The 19832-nt window shown below is 41.3% G+C and overlaps 1 protein-coding gene across 1 annotated transcript; it reads right to left on the reverse strand.

Moving 5' to 3' along the window:
• Nucleotides 1-895: 895 nt before the first annotated feature.
• tspan17 (tetraspanin 17) lies at nucleotides 896-17704 on the reverse strand. Its single transcript, XM_033633091.2, has 8 exons — nucleotides 17469-17704; nucleotides 10053-10103; nucleotides 8067-8213; nucleotides 6231-6401; nucleotides 5581-5706; nucleotides 3807-3854; nucleotides 2005-2121; nucleotides 896-1730 (listed from the first exon to the last, which is right to left on the reverse strand). The coding sequence occupies exons 1-8, from the start codon at nucleotides 17553-17555 to the stop codon at nucleotides 1665-1667; spliced, it is 813 nt and encodes a 270-aa protein (XP_033488982.1). The 5' UTR covers nucleotides 17556-17704; the 3' UTR covers nucleotides 896-1664.
• Nucleotides 17705-19832: the final 2128 nt, after the last annotated feature.

Raw genomic sequence — 19832 nt, forward strand, 5'->3', positions numbered from 1 at the left:
ACTATTCTATTTAAAAACCAGTCCAAACAAAAGACACAACATTGAATTAAAGATAAAAGTGATACTGTAACATTGTTTTTAATTTTTGTTTGACTTCTCATTACAACTGGCACTTTCCCACATAAAAGGGACAATAAATTCACATTTTGGCTATGTAGAAATGCTTTTTGTTATTCTTGGCATTCCTAATAAAATCACAATTATAGCCAGACAAAACCTTGGCAGTTAGCTTGTGGCCAGCTGCTATTATTTGGTCTCCATTTGGACTGCTAACAACATCAACAATAAATTGCTATTTCTCAGCTGACTGATGGGTCGGAGGTAAAACAGGTGCCTGGTGAAGTCAAACAATGAACCCAGATTAAAAATCTGTGTCTATGAAAGGACAGGAAATAAAGGATGAATAGAGGACATCTTTAAACAGACAAATATTCTCATTTTCAATATGTAAAAGGACAAAATGTAAGACAAATGTGGTAACATAAGTCAAGTAAAAAAGGCCCCAAACCAGCAATCCCATGTGCCTGAGGGATGCTCAGAAATAAACAACAATCTCAGCTATCATAAACCCTTTGTCCCTGTATAGCATAGAACTACGATCCTAACCACACCAGGTCATTCCATATAATACAATACAACATCCTTCAGTAAATCTATGGATAATACAATCACTGCAGGGCTAACAGGGCGACTTTCGAGGAACTGTCAGTGTTTTCTGCATTAAGTTAGTCTACTTAAATTCAACAGACATGGATGGAAAAAAAATAGATATGCTTTTAACCGGTGGCAGAACTCGTACATTTTCGGCCATGCCCTGAGGTACTGTGGGGCGGGGTGCAGAAATTCCATGTAGAGAACAGGAAGGAGACAAAAATATCACCGGAAGTTAATGGCACTTTTTTTTTTTTTTTTTACATTTTGAGTAAGAATTTAAATCTCCTGAATTAATATGAAGTTGCAGACTTGACCAGCCAGTGTTCAAAGTCTTTTCAGTGGTCATAAAAGGTCACGATGGAGAGAGAAGAAATGACACGCAGAGGGAATCCATGTGTTTGTTGGCCGGCCCGGCCAGCCGCCCACAATTCCCTACAGCAGGAAGTGGGGACAAGCACGTTAAAAACAGGCTGTTTTGTAGAAGATGTTCAGCCCCTCACTGAGTGGGCAGAGGCTCTGTGACAATGTGACGCTTGACCTAAAAAAAGAGACTTTATTGTCCCTTTGCTATTGTTTTTGTTTTTATGCTTCATCCATGGCTTCCAATCTCCCAGCTGTCAGGAGTCCTTGTGCAACCGCGCCCCAGAAATACACGTCCACAGAACAGAATCAGAGGAAACAGGAAAAAAAATCTAACTATGTAGTAGGCAGGACCGTCCTCTGTATATTTGGGTTAAAATCCCAGATGAGTGGTAAACAAAGTTTTGACTGTTTGGTTTGTGTGGGATATTCGTCTCCCCATTCAAGTGTCACATACAAACAGGGAAGTAAACTCTTTGTGTCTGCACGTATGCAAGTGTGAGAGTGCGTATGTGCTGCTTAGCTCAATGGCAAAGTAGACAGAAGGTTTCTCGGCTCTCCATCTTTAGCTGGACGGGACTCTTTGTGTGCTGCGTTGACCTGGCTGGGCTTGAGGGGCGGGGCAGGGCTCCCTCACATCACCTCTCCTGTCACCAGTTGGCTTTGACAGCTTTGACGTCGCTCACGAGGTTTTGAGCGAGGCAGATACCAAAAATCTAAGGATGAAATCACACAGGACGTTAGGTCAAGTAATACTTACAGAAAAAACCCCCAGATACAGCATGTTACAGTTTTTTTTAAACAGAGCAGACTGCTGTATTGCAGGGGTTTGCTTGATGTTACTGGCTGTCACCACCAGATGGCAGTGATGATACAAACTAACAAGCCAGACATACTGTTAGTTTTAGGTAAACACCTCATTTCAAATGCACTCGGTTTCATCATGTAAATGTTTGCAAGAAAACTGATCAACAAACAAGAACCTCTCACCTGTAAAAGTGCAATACCAACAAAGATTCCAGCTACAATAATCAGGTTGTCCTGAAGCCACTTCTCAAACTGTCCCACGCAGCCCTTAGTGTAAATATATTTCTGCCGGTCCAGGTCCTATTAAAAAAATGACAGATTAGGAGTAAATTAAAATTAAAAGTGAATAAATTGTTTTTTAAAATCACATTCAAATGAGCAGCTCTCAGGGAGGACACTGACCTTTAGCAGGATTTAAACACACATCAGAACTCTGACCTATGACTAATGCTGAACAAAACAAGTAGAACAGATAGCATTTTGCCCACTGACTCCTGTGCTTCCGAGGAGGGCACAGGGAGATACTGATAGCTGAGTCACTCTTAGATTACAACGTGTCAGTGTCTGGACATCATAGAAAATATCAAGGCGGTGTATTCAGTTTCTCGGAGGACCCTGTCAGGACTGAGCAAACAGGCAGAGGTTGTTTCCTGCTGCCGGACAGATGGCTGTTTGTGTTTTCTGATTCACATGATGATGAACACGCTCTATTCAGAGATAGACATAAAAAGGTGTAATTTAGAGCTGCAAAGACGCTCAAATGGGGGAGTGAGAATGGGTGTGAACAGGAGCCTATACAATGCTCTCTTTGTTGCTCTTCATGACAAGTCAACCAGGCGAACCCTTTGTTCTCTTGCAAAAGCTGAAAGCTAGCTCGCGACCAATGGGAGGTAAAGAGAGCCCCTTGGCGGCCAATAAAAAAGCAGGAAACACTATGTTGTTCTGGCTGTGAACTTCCTCTGAAGCTATTTCAGCCCTCTGCCTTTTCTGTGCTGCTGTCCTCCCCATGTCTCCTGCTCTTCCTCTTCCTCAGCCTGCACTCCATAAACAAGCTGCACAGGAACTTACTGCACATCACTGATGGTTTCAGCACAATGTCAATGGCCAGGGCGTTAGCAGAAGAGCACACAGAGAAAATTAATTCATACCAACTCAGTGGCAGGTGGTTCACTGTATTGCAGTGCGCCTAGCAACAGCAATCTTTCTGACTGCAGTGCAGTGAGTTATAACCACCACACCCACACACAGAGGAAAAGGGAACGGACTGGCATAACCCACTGAGTCGCCAATTACAGAGTGTAGTAAGGCTGCTCTCTAGGCTATAACTGGAGCCTAATTATCCCTGTTAGAAGAACAATCTGTTATTAAGGCAAGAAGCACGAAAGAGGAGCCTGTGTACAACTTAACCCTATACACTCCCTGTGCCTGCTGCGTTGGCCGACTGTTTCTGGGTGCACATTTTGTGTGCTATTAAAAAAGGAACTTTTCAATCAAGAAGGTTAAATAAAGATGCTATAAAATCTAAATGCAATTGGCTCCATTCAGTAGTTTATTTAAACCATTAATTCATTTTTACTCGGGGGGTGAGTCAAGCAATCAAGCCCAATACAAATGAATCTGATTGCCATTCCACCCTCCCCAACTGCTTAGATTGTTTCAATCAAACAGGTTTGCAGCCTGTCCATCAACTCGCCCTCAGGAGTAATTCCACTCAGCAGCTCCACCGTCATTTTAAGCTGAAACGCTGGCACTGCCTGCAAATCATGCTCCACTACTGCCACTGACTGTACCGTGAGTAAGAACTGGCTCTGTTAAACTGCTATAATATTATTAGACTTTTTAAATTATATAGATTTATTTGAGAAAGTTAAAACATACATTTTCAGAGAGTGAGGTCATGACAAGAAAATAATTGGAGAGTGAAGTTGAATAAATATAGGGTCAAGTACATAGAACGTGGTAGAGATTTATAAAGAGATACAAACCCCTTGAAGCCGAACATCATAACCACACTGCGTGTTAATGACATCCTCCTGAAAGACAAACACAAAAATGTGAGCTCACCATTCCAGCGACTGGTCACTGTGTCTGAGATGCTGAATGACTGATTTTAACTCTGAGTGACAAGAAATAAAGAAAGAACTGACTGTTTTGGAGATTAACTCCAGAATAATGGCTATATATCTGAGTCACTTTAATTTAAAAGCCAAAAACATTCTTTAGTACTATTTCTTGTCCTTTTTCAACTATTTTCTAGTAGCTACTCCAACTTTCATTATCAGTTAATCTGCAGATTATTTTCGTGATTAATGGCTTTGTCTAACAAATACAAAAGATATTCAGTAGGGATGTAACGAAACCAAAAACTTGCCGTTCAATAGTATCACAATAAAAAGTTCATGATATATTTATCACAATATTAAAAAACTAAGAAAACTGATGACTTGATAAAATGTCCTTGTACAGCATTTTTTTTTCTTCATATAAACTATTCATTTTGTCGTTGTCTGCCACATTCATCTACTTCATTAACCATTTTTTTATTGGGTCTGAGCCTGTCTCTGTGAAGACGCCAGTTATCAGTGCTTGGCTTGCATGCACAGGAGTTGTCTTCTCAACTAATATGAGTGCCCACTGCTGTTAAAAACTGTGCCCACTGCTGTTAAAAAAACAATACTGTTTATTTAACAAGGAGCAGAAGTACAACATTTTGGAACGAAAAGTAACCCTTCAGACATGGTGCCTAGACCCTAGCATTTCCACTGCAAATGGTACCCTTAAATGTGGGCGGGGCTGGCGTCACTCACTGCTCCGTCCAACACGCACTGTATTTCCTCATTACCCCTGACACGGAGGGAAGTCTGCACCTTGTTTATCGTCCACAGAACGAGGTTGCACGTCGACATTTTCAGAACAAAATGAAACAGGCTGCAGTGAGAGTCTCTCTCCATGGAATACTTAAAATTAGTGGGTTTGCGCATTTAGTCCTTCTCAGACAAGCTCAGGGGTTTAGTGTTGCTGTAGCGCACAGGAACAGCGCTCTGCCTTCGTGCATTGAGTAACATTACAAGTAAACGCTCCACCTTACAAGTTGCCGGCGGTCGGCCCAGTGAATTAAGTTATTTTTTTCTCCGACTCCAGCTGCTGGAAGAGGCAGCAAAACATCCTTTCATTTTATAGTTACAGTCTACTAATGTATAAAACTTGAGTGAAGCCACAACTTGGCCCGCCTGCTACTGACCAATCAACGAACTGCAGTGTTCACTGCTCCACCTCTTAGTACCATATCTGTATGCGAGATACCCCAAAAGAAGGGGTGCCGAAAATGGGGACTGTACAAAACGGTTCTATTGGTACTATGCACAACTTTTCAGTGGAAACAGAAAAAAAGCATACCAAGCTGAACTGAACCACGCCGTATTGCTCGGTGGAAACGGGGCTTTTGTCACAGTTCCACAATGGCACTGAGACATTTTTTTATTGTGATATTGCAAAATTCAATACATTGTCACATTCCTAATTAGCATAGTTTCATATATATTACAAAAGCATCAAATCTTAACGTTTGAGAGCTGAAACCAGAAAATGACATTTTTGCTTTAAAAAATGACTAAAACCTTTATTCAGTTATCAAGATATTTGAAATTGAATTTTCTGTTGCTTGACTTTTAGTTACAGCTCAATACTAGATAATGAATTCAAACCATGACATACAATTATGCCCAAATAATCATGCATTATTATGATTGAATGACTCACTGCAGGGTCTTTGACACAGCAGGAGAAGGGGACTCCACAGCGCTCCCTACTGGGGTTCAGCTCAGTGCAGTTGAAGTAGATGTTCAGGTTCCAGTCGTCGGGCCCGTGAGCTCCACAGCATGACCACTGAGACACAGCAACAACAGGCAGAGATCAAGCAGCCAGCTCTAGTTAATAGACAGATTTATCTTCTGTGATCTGGTCTTGAAACAGCTCTTCAGACCCACCCACACTCAGGTCAGCGTGGGTGGGTAGCCAGCTTACTGTGGCTGGTAGCAACCACAGATAGTGAGACACAAGTGGCGACACAACAGTGGATCTAATCGCCTTTACAGTACGTCATCACAGAGCCCAGTGTTTACACACGGGACCCAATTATCTCCACTGTCTCATTCATATAATTGGATAATCATTCGAGGGAAATACAATCACATTAATCATGAGATTTACGCCACAACTGCATTGGCTGACTCAGTCTCCTCTCTGCCCAGAACTGAGCTGATTTAAGATCAGCTTTGAAACTCATATAAACAATAAAATTTCTAGACAAGGGAGTGACTTATTCCAGCCAGGAAACATGAGCTTTTTTAAGGAAGTTGGAGTTTTTACTGTAAGTGACATAGAATTTCAGTCAGTAGGTGTGGACTCACATATTCCTGGGCAAAGTCAATGAGATTCTGCAAGTCGATGTCATCACGGTAGGCCTTGACATTATTGTTGATGAAAAAGTTGAGCTGGTCTTTGATCCAGTCTTTAAAGACAAAGGCGAGGATCCCCGCAGTCAGCTCCAAGAAGAAGATCAAACCCAGGAACACAGAAAACTGGAAAGTACATGACATACACAAACAATAAACACACAAGCAGAAAACAATAAATCTGTCACTTCAATTGGGGAATCTGGGTGTGTCAAAGAGAATCAAAGAGAATCCTGTTTTCTAAAGGATCAGAACTCTAACAATATTATTTCTAGCATTATTTTTATAATTAAAAGGACAATGTCACTGATGTAATGTCCTTGTGCAGGTCTGGTTGTAAGGCCTCTCCTGACTTGCTGAGTGAGTGTGGCAACAAAGACCGCAGTCCCAAAGGTGCCGTTATATCATCCCTTTACAGTAAATGTAGGAGGAGACTGGGCTGATGATAAATGCACAAAAGCCACATTAGCTCCTCGCTCTGACGCCTGACTTACTGCTGCTAATGGACATCGGCTGGAGTTAATAGCTACTCAGAATCGCAGCCAGCAACAAGGCAGGTTTGTCTCCGTCAGTCACGTGCAGTTATCAATATAGCTGAGCCCAAACAAAACTCCCAAAATTGTGGTGTCATGGCTTTGGGCTTCTGAATATTTATTAGGGCACAGAGCTACTATCATCACTAGTTTCAGATTGATGCAGATGCAGTTGTTATTTTCACAGCCGGCACCCACGTTGTGCAAGTTGCACCCATCTGTGCTCCCATGGGCATGTAGGTTTTAAAACGAGGTGTGGCTATTCTGAGGTAGCAGGAAGGCATTGCACCACTGATCAACAAAAACCTGGTGTAAAAATCAATGGTGCAGTATTTTCCTGCTATTTAAAGGGCATGTTACTGAGATAGTAAGATGTGCCTTCATAAGCCAGTACACAACACTTGCACACTGTTTGTTACTCACACAGGGATGTGCAGATGGGCTGCGGGTGAGTGAAATAATACATCATTAATGAGGAAAACAATAATTAATTGTTCTCTGAAATGTGAACATAGCAAAGACCAGAGCAGAGCTGCAGAGCTGCTGTGTGACTCCACATTAAGAAAGTTGTGTGTGCATTTATGCATGAGGAGAAGTCTACCTTTGTGGATTATTTCAGAAGCGAACTACTGCTTAAATGTCCCAGCATTGTTTACTGCAGAAACATTTCTGCTCTTACTGCATTACTCTCAGCAGGAAACCGCTTGCTTCTCCAATTTACCGAACACACCAGGGGCAGGCACACCTGGTTGTTAAGGGGAACGGGAGATGATACTCTGTTTGGTTAAAATGATTAATTAAGGGACTAAATACAACACCTTTGCTCCTTGCACCTTACTTCACGCCAAGATTATGCAATGTTTAATTAGCAAAGTGGAGTTGGACATGCTCTAAATGAACCTGTGCCGTGCACTTTAGACTATGTGCTATAGATCATATAAATAGGGCCCTGAGATTTTTTTTTCAGATCAAAAGACAAAACCAAGAAGTGGTGGTGAGGAAAATATTATTTTGACAGAGATAAAATGTTTTGGTGACTTATGAGGCACGGATCAGTGTTTCTAATGAAACAGAACTTGGTTTTGTGATGAGATAACGTGTATTGGTGCCATGCAACCAACCATAGCATTTGGCTCGGATGAGTCAAAGTGACACCTGCTGTAGTGACAGCCTCAGCTCTGGTGTGAACTGCAGAATTTAAAGGGGTGTGAAGTGGCTGGAATGGTGTCTGTGCTCAGGAAGTCGGGAGATGGCTTACAAATTTAAGCAGGGAGGTGTTCTCTCTGAGCGCTCCAATGCAGCCGGCAAAGCCCAGGATGAACATGACCCCTCCTACGACGATGAAGAGCCACACAGGGTCGAAGCCCCCTAGGTCTGTGATGGATGACAGATTGGACAGCACGCCCTGAGGGTAAAGAAAAAAAGACAAAAGAACGCTGTTAAAATTCTGACTGTAATACTTCAAAAAAATCAAACCTTACTATCTCTATTACAAGGTCCCAGCAAAAGTCCTCTCTCAACAAAAACACGTAGTTAACCTTGAAAAGAGATTGTGATATCAAAGAGAAATGGACGAGAATGTAACTAATGCCAAGAGGCCAGCTGGGGTTGCCCTGTTCAGAGATGCAGAAGCACAGCAGAAATACTGTTATTTGATAAGAACAGTATCTATCAAGTGTGTTGCTTTCTAAACAAAATAATAAATCCCCTGAGGTTTTTTTTTTTTATTTTTTATCAATTTATCTACAACACAATTTCACTCCAGCAGATTTTCTGTCTGTGAAACAAGCAACTTTTACCATAAGAGGCACAGTTCAGAGCAAACATTCACAAACACATCTGTCTATCCTCTCCGCGCATCCTGCCCTCACAGCCCCGAGGCCGTAGTGTGTCCAACATGTTTTCCTGTCAGTCTCTGGTCTGCATTATGCCTCGCATTGACAAACAGAAATGACACCCTGACGCCTAAGAGTGGGCTCACTGTGAGATGAGTCAATGTCACACGGCAGCACATAAGGAGGAGGCTGCAGGTTGTGAGAAAAAAACTCTTTAACATAATGCCAGTTCTGTTTCATGCATGATCTCTCAACACCTCTTTCTGTATTTCTCACCCATCTTGAAAGAGGTGCCACCAAGGTCTGTAAATGAGGGCACCTGCTCTCAGTTCTGACATTCTTTCTGCCTCTCACATATAGTGCACATGTCAAACACTTGCAGCTAAAGCCCAAGAAGCTGAAATCTCATACTGCTTAAGTTAAGCTCCCACTGCACTGAGCTTAGGGACAGCTATAGGACAGAGGCATAACTGCATTCTTGTGTTTTTATGGCACTCATGCAGAACAAAGTGCCTTCATTTGAATTTAAGCATGAAGCCCAGAAACAGTGTAGTCTGGCTGAACGCAGCAGTCTAGAAACTAATCATCTTAGTCACTGAGACCCAAACTCACCATTATGCCTTTGCAGTACCCGCTATTCATCATGCGGCCTAATCCCTTTAAATTATTCACGCCGTTCCACCAAGGTACTCCGGTGCAGGCCTATTTGCGCAGAGTTCATGACCAGACGTTACTAATCAGTACATGCTTCCACGCTGGTGCAGCATTTACTGAACAGACTGGTACAATTTCTAGCTAATTAATGAACAAATTGACTGTTAACTCAATTGGAAGTTTTGAATGTGGCCATGATCCACTGCACATGAGAGGTTATTGGGAGCACCTGAAGTTTGTAGCTGGTATACTGTGGAAAATAAACAGTAACCAGTTCCCATGCTAATTTGATGCACTTATTCTGTGACACCTTTGCAAAAGCATTGAACTCCCGGTGGCTATGAGTCAAATGAGTTCATAATTTTGGCTTTATGGCTCCTTGTTTGTAGCTGTGCCTTTCACTAGCTTCTGTTCAACTCTGCAACTATTGGAAAAACATATCGAACAACACTTCAACAGTCACAAATCACACTTAAGATGCAGCAACATAAATCATTTCCTTAGACGACCATGGCATGTTTACCAGAACCATTATAGAGTAGCATGCCTTTAAGTGCTACAAAGCATTACAGGAATAGTGCCTTTATTTTCCACGCCACTTCTCTCAAAAGCCCTGTTTTCATCTAAACTCCCTCCTGCAAATTGTATTTCCAGCTTATTCCCGCCGGAATATGGAGAAGAATTTTAGCTATGCTGTTGAGGCAATTATGCTTTACTTCGGCAGTGCGTGTTTGCGTGCATGTGTTTATACTTACCTTCTCCGCCCATGCCCACAGGCCTATGCCCAAGAATGCGGCTCCTAGTAACTGTAAAACAAAGCACACAGAAGAGGAATTACTGTCAGACGGAGAGCAGCAGTCAAATGTTGACGAAATCAAAGATCTGAGACTTAATAAGCATCAACCAGTATTAAAGATAGAAAAAAACATGCTCTGTGACAAAACAACTGTCTATCAGGACTGCGTGGGTGTGGTTGATCACATTTGATGTACAGTGGGTGTCTCCCTGGCAACATACGCAAACAACCCAACAATTGTCTCTGATAGATCCATAGTAATCCATGACATCACCTTTTTCCAACAGCCTCACCCACATCCAACACGCTACAAGAGCACAGTCAACACACAAATACAGAAATCTCTCAGTGAAAATAACCCTCTCAAACATGCATACAACGGTGTGTTCATGTGGAACCTATCACTTATATACAGAAGCTAATTGAGAAAATTGGCTTTCAGAAACTTTAAACAAAACCAACTTCTGCTAAGATGTCTTAACCTACTATAGACTGAACAATCATTACATCTGTAGATTATAGCATCTTAGAGTCATTGCACTGAGCTGCTTGAGAGGCTGCAGGATCTGATATCCTGGGAGTTAAGGAAAATCCCTTCGGCATTAGCCTCCCATCCCAGTGAAGGATGGATGAATGCAGGGGGACTTTGAAAAGCACCAGGTGATACTGGTGGTACTGGACCACCCTATGTAAAAAAAAATTCAAAAACAATAGTAATACTTCAAGATAATACTAATCAGAAAGCATTCAGTAACAATCACCCATTTCCTGGTAATGTGGTTCTACCCATATAATGTTATTGTCTAATCAACTGCTTAGCTGCCACAAAATGTCATTCCTAAGAGATTTGGGATGGTAATCAACTTAACTGAGGCACACTATAACGGCAGAGCCTGAAATATAATAGCTCCATTGAAATTGGATTAAATCATATTGTTGGGAAGCTGATTAAATCGGGGGTAGCAGGTAAACTGATGGCAATCCGTCAGGGCGCATAACAAGACCAACAATGTGACGGTATGCCAAGCAAAACACCGTGACTGTGAAGGGCAGCTGCACGGTTTGCCTGGTTGTTATGTAACTGGTTGTAGTGAAGGGTGTGGTGGCTTCAGCTGGAAAGAGACATGAGGGAAGAGTCAAGGTAAGCATGTGGAGATCAGGTAGGGGAGATTAGACTGACGGAGTGGGAGAATTAAACATTTAGCCTCTGACTCTAAATAATCCACGTAGATTAAACGGAGAGCGCAAAGAAACAAGACGGAGAAAACAACTCTCACCTTATAGCAGGGAAACTACTATTACGCAACTCGATCTAAAGTATAATATTATAGAGCAGTCCTCTAGATATTGAGGATAATTACTGGTTGTGAAAGCTTAATCACGGATAATTATATAACATTATTTAACTATTTTAATGTTTAAAGAAAATCTTTAAATGTTGGCAGCACTCTTTGATTCTACACTGTGAACATTAGAGGTGGTATATTTTGACATTTTGACACATAGACGCTAGCTTAAGACAGACTTTGTTATTGAAGGAATCTATGTACATTCAGGACAATGGTAAATTTATTCTCTATTATATCAAAATGTAAATACACAATTTAATTTGGCAATGACAGGGATTCAGATTCAGCAATTAGTATTTTGGTATGTCTCTTTGGGTAAGCCAACATTATTATGAAAAACACTTCCGTATGTTAATCTTGGAGGTATTGTGTTGTTTTTGTGTTCTGCCACGTTTGGTGTTGTCAAGTTACGTACTTATGTGACGATGTGACATGATGTACACAAATTAAAATATCTCTTGGGTCAATGTCTTGCGTTTGTTTGATCTGTCCACCGCCACGAACTTTCTCCCTACACAGACTTCTTCCCTTTTTACACTACACCGTCTGACTTTCTTCTAAATGTCTTTCAAATGATGGAGAACAGCCTGCTGTGCATAGGTCAAATGATCACAACCTCCTGGCTCACGGTTACGTGCAGTGAGTGCTTTACTTTTCATAAGTTTAAGTACCAACAATGAATGAGAACAGCATGTTGCAGTATGTACGATATGCAACAAGCTTAAGTTGTATTTGGTAACATTTCAGTTGGGAGCACTAGGCAGCACACGCAATAGTTTTACTTTATCTTCAAATGAAAAAAAAAAATCATGTCTGGATGTCATTACCTCAAGCGTTGTCAATCACAGTAAGACAGCACAACATGACACCTGTACGTGTGATATAAAAAGTTCTTGGCTACAATTTCTCTTTCTGCCTTCATTCAAATTCAGGGCCTGGAACATTCTAAGGAATTAGCCCCCAACAGAGTGTCCATAAGAGCACCTAAAGGCTAAACTGAGCTTGCACCTTCTTTCCAAGTGAGACGTAGAGTCCAAAATCGAAACTGCATTAAAGCAGCACTTAGATTTTCAACTTTTCAGAGTTCATTACCAGTAAGTCGCCTTCAAATGGGCAACAAAATGGCTTGAATTTTGAACACTTGGTGCCAAGTTATTACTCAACATGACTGTTATATGAACTGCATAATGCCACTCCCAACATCAGATATGAAGTGTTAAAATGAGGATCTGCTGCAATCCTACTGAGGGTGTTGTACTAATTTTGCTTATTGCAGCATAACAAGGGAAAAAAAACATTTTCTAGTAAATGTCTGCCCACTGACAAGTTCTTTGTGTCCCATTTGCACAACGCTGCCCTTAACAGGAAATCAAGAAGAGATGATGAAAGTTTGATGTGTTATCTCTGTCTCACATGAAAGCTCGCATTTCTGTAACCATGATTAATATCTAACATTGTCACGCTTGGGACACATTTATAGTTGTCATAAGGAGCAAAAGATCATTAAGAATGGCTTGGATTAAGTATCCATATAATGTGAGGGAGGCAGACATTTCTGGTGATACCACAGCTGTAGACATGCAACATAGAGAGGACAAAGAGCAGAGAACCCAAACTGACTGATGACATGTATCATGGAGGTTATTATGCAGTATTGTGTGTAAAGTATGGGCATCTAAAATAACACACAAAACTACTTATGGCTAATTGCAAATCATCAATAGCAAAATACCCTGGTGCTTCAGTATGGGCGCATCAAAGTCTCTTTTTCCATCTCTCCTTCCTGCTCCCTACTGTGAACTATCCAACAAAGCAGACAGAAAAAAAATCTTTTTTCACTCTGGTGCGTCTAAAATAAAACACCAGCCAGACATCAGAAAAATACTTCTATTATATGGCCAATTTTGTTATTATTTCCGGTCAAAAATACCTCAATGCACGTCAAGTTGCATTTCCCCCTGCTAGAGCTTGAGGTGACCTTGAAGGCAACATTAATGGAGACAGCTATGGCAGTATCATGCCTGGTACCCTGTCATTTTGGTTTACTATGTCTGCCGCTATTTCTGAATAGTTTCATTAGTTTTACTTAAAAAATACTCAATGATTGACAGCAAGTCACGATTAATATGTTGTCAATTTAAGCAAAATGTCTTTACTTTTTGATCACACACTAAAAAAGACAACTGTTCCCTTTAAGCATCACTAGGCTGTGTTGTGAAAAGTCTGTTACTGTGTAAGCCTAACACACTATTCAACATCTAAGTATATTCTGTATTATGTGCCTTGTTAAAGCCCTATCTGTAAACCAAACTTCCCTCATGGGACAATGAGGTTTGGATTGAAGTAGAATTTGACTGAATGAATACATTGAAACCGAACTGAACCTGCCTTTGTGCAGTCCTTGCGTTATTTCCTTTTATCCAACTTTTCCCACAGTGTGAGCAGCCAGAGTCAAATTCAGGTCAGTCGGTGGCATTGAACCACACCACCTGTGCTAAACTCTGTCAATGCTACCCTGAGACTAAAATGTCCTCCAGATAGTCAGTGGTGGTTACTTGAATAAGATGAAAGAGAAAATGATGCTAATTTTACACGAGACTCACATTTGTCTGCTTTGTATCTCTCGGCAATTAAGCAATAAATCCAAGCACAGTGCTGCGTCTTTGTTTGTTCTTGCTTAGTTCATACTTCATTGCTTCTGTTTATTTAGTGACAAGATGCTTTAAACCCCCCTCAGGATTTGTTTCTTTAAATCTCACCTGCTGTAGTGAGTAATTTGTTTGACTTTCTTCTGTTCATTTTTATCATTCTATCTAATCTATGTGCTTTTATCACTGAGCAAATAAACAAAGTCCAGAACTCGATGTCCCCGAAACTGCCTCGTTATTCAAATCGGGCTGTTCAGGTTATCCCACTGTCAAGTGCTGCTGCAAGATGTGTGTGTCCCAGAGCGAGGGCCTCCTCTCCATGTGGACTGAGAGATTATCAACACTTGAGAAGACGCCTCCCTAAGCCCAGCTGATCCCATTAACCTCAACTAACTAGCAGACAAACCAAGCTCCACGCTGCCTGGACACACACAAATACACAGGGTATAGATTTACTCGAGTGTGACTGCCCTTTCGTTGACTCCCTAATAAGCTGAATCTCTAATTTGGCCAACGGTGTGAACACAGCCATTCTTGATGATATGATATCAGCAGCACTGCCAGCAGGGGAAAGATGATGTGAAGCTTCCACATATTTTGCATTCTACACTTGATACCACAAAATAAATCTATCAATCTGGCTGATTTATTACAACAGCATGAAACTAAAACAAGCTGCATTGCCAAAATGCATCTGGACTTGACTGGGTCACTCGAGGCTGAGGCTTTAGGAGGGAGGAGGGAGGGAAGGTTAGGTCCTGTTCAAAGCTTTTATCTTGTATCCAGATATATCCACATATGGTATAGACCCAAATAAGACTGCACTTGACATGGAGTATCAGAACAGAAATCAAAATGAATCAGAAAAGAAAAGTTCCCTGTGAGCGGACTTTGCCTCCTTGTTCACATTTGATTTTATCTGTGGGAAAGGGTGAACACTACTGAACTGAAAAACATACACATCTGTCCTCAAACATAAGACTAGAAAAGAGGAAAAATAGCTGTTATTTGGTGCGTTGTCTTGGATACAGACATCAACTGCGTTCAGGAGGTTTAGCATGTTATACAGTAGGCGTGTAACTAACAATTATTCCCATAAGTAAACGAAAAGCATCAAATGCTCAGATTAAAGAAACTGGAACCAGCACATTTAGCATTTTTGACTGAAAAACAACTTAAATGATTAATTTGTCGAATGACTAATCGATTAACTTATTATTTCAGCTCTACTACGTGGCAATGTCAACTATGCTTTCTCTGAACGACATCAGAGATGCATGTGTACACAGCATGTGGGAACATGAGCCCCTGTCTATCTCTAAATGTAGCTTGAGTGATGTGTCCTCAAATGGCCTCATTCACGCTTCTTTACAGCTGTCCACCTGTGAGGTGATAACCCAGCGTTCATTTTAGACACTTTTGGCTGCAGCTGGCTAATACCACACAGCTGCAGCCAACCAACTCAGCAACTTGGTAACAGCTTAACAAGCTCTTAATTACAGCATGCAGAGCTTCCAAACATTTCAGCAGCTCAGGCAGAAAATATGATTAATTAGGTGAATGTGAGGAATTTGTCTATTGTACGGACGAGAGAAGGTATGTTGTTCTTGGGTGAGAGCATCTCGCTGTCAACAGCTGCAAGCCTGGGCGCTGGAGGAATTCACACAGAAAGGAAGGCACTGGGCTTTACTGCTCTATTTTGTTCACAAAATTTAGGGTCTTACAAGCATTCTGTCTCAATTTAGGCAGTGTTTTCAAGCCTGACAAGATCACTATGGGAAAGACAAATGGGTTGATTTGTGGAGAATAAACCCCATCTCTCTCTATTTCAGCAATGCACTAGCTTGTCTGTCAAATCCTGTTTCGCAGCACAGAGACAAGGGGAGAACATCTTCAAGCGATTATTAAAGGAAACAGCCAGCGAGCTGGAACTTGTTCTACAGTTTCGCAGAGAGCGCAGACACAGGACTGTTAGCTTGGCCTGAGTGTCAAAACAGTCTGAAAGAACACAATATGAGTCAGACACAACACTACAGCCCTATGACTCAATATTTCCCGGTTGATTGCTCAGTCCAATTGAATTACCAAGAACTTTTTCATTTGTGAGGCCAATTGTAAAATGGATTTGTGCATTGCTCTTTAAAAAAAAGCTCTGACTTGTGACATGTTTGGCAGTTCATATCACCACAGCTTCACACAAAAAAATTATAGAGATTGTGACACTCCTACACCTTGAAGGGGAGTGTTAAGGAAAGAAGAGGTGGTGATTAAAGGAGAAGAAATATGAAGAGATCATGTTGCATGTGGATCCCATGTGCCAGATGAGTCCGTCAGAACAAGCATACGAGGGGAGAAAACACAGAATCACACCCGGTCCTCCCCCCTCAAGTCTTTGTTATCATTATTCCTCTTTGTGCGTTAGTGGGTGTGTGAGCGAGCGAAACAATGCTGTCCCACAGAGCCCAAGCACTATAGTGGTGGAGGGAGTGAAAAGGGGGTGCTTGAAAAGGGGAGGGCTGGGTGGTATTCAGACCCGTGTGGCCTTTTCCTTCCAACAGTGTGTGGGAAGACCCTCTGGGGCACACAGACACGCCATTCCTTCACCCACAGACTTTATAATACACCAGGCACACAGACGCAGTGCAGACGGGTGAGGAGGGAGGGGTGAAGGAGGCTCAACAGAGGAACTTTTCAGACTGAGGAGAAATTAATATGGGGGGGGGCATTGTGAGGGAGATTGTGGGCTCACTTGCCACTGGCCTAACAATACAGATGAGACTTGTGTCATTTCTCAAACTTTACCACAATGGTACCAATCATCACTGCCAAGTCAGAGCAGGAAGAAAAACTAACATCTGCCCAGCTTTTGTCTATGGCAGTGTGTCTCCTCCAACCAAACCATCACTACTCGCCTCTCACAACCAGAGAACATTTACAGTGTCTTTAAAGGAAAACTTACAGCTGCCTACTGCTCAGTAAAGAAAAATACTTGAGAATAAGTGGTTTGCTTATGTTTTAAAGCCCTTACAAGAATGTTTCAAAGACTTAAAGCACACCTGACTACTTTCCCCACGCCAAACATTAATTAGTGACTTCCTCAATCAAGTAAACACGCTAATCTGTTACGCAAGTTGCCACATATAAACAACAATTACATTAGAGCACAAACAACACATGGCAGGAGATAAACTAATTTAATCCATTTATAGTAGCCTCAAAGATCAGGAGATCATTTGAGTTCACATTCGCCAACACCAACGGTGCTAACGTTAAGCTAACTTTTCCCTGTATATTTAATGAGACTTTCAGTTAGCAGGATTAGCGTTATTTTTCTTACAGTACCGACTGGTAAATGACACAAAAACTGTATATACTCACCCAGAATAAAATGTTGAATCCAAACAGGAAGTATTTCACACAGCAGCTGACTTCGGCTCCTTTAAAATGATGGTGTTTTCTACTCATTCTTCCAGGGGTAGTGGTGGCTAACTGGTAAGCTAACTAGGTAACTACTACGGTTGGTACTTTAAAAGCTCAGCCAAAGCTGCAGTTCTTGAACTACTGAAGCCGAGGTTGGCTGGCTCCATCGGCTACCAAACGCCGAGCATACTCGCCGGGACAGCGTTAAGTAAATCAAACATATGCGGCTAATTATCGTTTCCTTGCTTTAACCATTAGCACGCTAGGCCAGCTAGCTCGGAACTTCTATGGTTAGCATTAGCGGCTAACAACAACAAATGCAGGGGCAGTTAAGGCACAGACATTCATCTGCAGTTCAGTCGATATTCAAGTTGCCTGGCGTTTGTTTCGTAGCGCACAGCCGGAGATAGAGATAAAGCTGATGGCCTTTCAACTTAACGTCTCCTCGATCATGTCTGTTGCCGCATCGTCCCATGAAATCTTCATCCTTGTTGTTTTGTGCTGTAAAACAAGCCCCTGCTGTCAAACGAGGAATCCACTGCGCTGGCTTTCGCCCTTTTCACCTCAAGAGCGGCCTCTTGTGTCCTAATGGAGACTTTCACTTTTCACTGGGTGGACAGCAGAAGCAGGGATAGATAAAAACATCCTAATTTTACTCCCATAAATTGAGCAAAGAAAGTAAACGCTGAGTTTCAGGTTAATATATGCACAGGTGCAGCTGGGATTGCAAAGGTTTATGATTTAATCCATGCAAAACAGAAAATGATCAACAACAGTATTTTAATTACACAGCTCACAGGCTTCCCTACAGCTGCAAATTAGCTCTATTTATCAATATATTACTATTCTTTATCTTATAGTCCATCACAAATCCGTGCAAAAACAAGAGAGACAGAGGAGTCGTAAAAAGGAAGCTGCTCAGTTTATGAATATAAACTCCCAAACCTACTGTACAGCTGCTGACTATATGCCACCTTATTTGCAGCTCTCTTGCAAGCCTTTCACTTTTTGAGTTGAGTATGTGTGATATCTAACACCCGGATATCACCTCTTTTCCATAAACAAAGTGTCTGCGCCAGAATCACATGGGATGTAATAAGTGAGCATTCAGGTCAGCAGGAGTCTGTGCACATGCTCATCATACTGTGACTGGAAATGAAAGATTACTGTAGCTATGATTAATGTAGACACTGGGAAAGCATAGGAGTGACAGACATTTCGACTTGTCAAAGCAGGAAAAGCACAGGTGTCAATGATAACATGATTCATTCCCTGCTGCTGTGGCATGTTAAAATCACTGCAATGAAAAAAAACATTCATCCTTACTTTGATAAGGGGATACTAAAGTGAAATTGTGTCTTCAAATTGCATCTAATCTCACTGCTATGATTAATTCTTGACAAAAAATAGAGGCCATTAGAGGATATACAAAATGTGTGTCGGCTTATTTTGTGAAACAGCTGCATGTCAACAAACAGTTCACACTGTGTCGCCTCATTTGAACTTCTGTCAGGAGTCCTACAGATGGCAGTCTATGAACCTGTGATAAATGTGGCTTTGGATTTCTTTTCACCCTGAGGAGTTGCTCCAAGGGACATTTCAGTCCTTTAACTATCACCTCAAATATGTAGTATGTTGCACTGACAGTGAAGCGCAATACAAGACTGTCAAACCAAAGAAGTATGTATGCAATTATGGTGGGTGATTCTGCACGTACTTAACTTGTGAGTCTATTCAAAGGATATTCATCTCGTTTTTATGTATTATGTCTAGTTATCATCATAGCATCTCATTCCAACTATTAAACTGCATCAATACTAAGTCAAGGACCATGCAGTTTTTATGGAGTGGCTGAGATGCATTTAAATTAAAGACATTTACACCATAAATTGATGCAGAATAGCTACAAATTGGTGCATAAACATTCACCAGAATGCAGGAAATAAAGTGTTTGATGTTCAAAATGGCAGAGGACCCCCAGCCCCCCTGTTTCACGTGTCTCCCCCCACTGTTGAAACCAAACCTAAGCCCTTGAGTGCATTAAAGGGTTATGTAAGGACCAGCTGAAATATGAATCCTAAATTTTGAATGGCACTGTACAGGATTACTGCAGCCCTGAATTTGTCACATACTGTATTTTTATCCTTATTACTACATAAGGATACATTAATTAAATATCAAAACACTAATTTAACAATATAAATGTGTGGCACTATAAATTTAAAGATAAAAACTACTACTCCAGCTTACACTATTTACAATTATTACTTGATTAATTAAGGGTGTTATTAAGTATAATAAGAGACTAACCATACATTGTCT

The sequence above is a fragment of the Epinephelus lanceolatus genome, chromosome 7, assembly GCF_041903045.1.
Source record: "Epinephelus lanceolatus isolate andai-2023 chromosome 7, ASM4190304v1, whole genome shotgun sequence".
NCBI lineage: Eukaryota > Metazoa > Chordata > Actinopteri > Perciformes > Serranidae > Epinephelus > Epinephelus lanceolatus.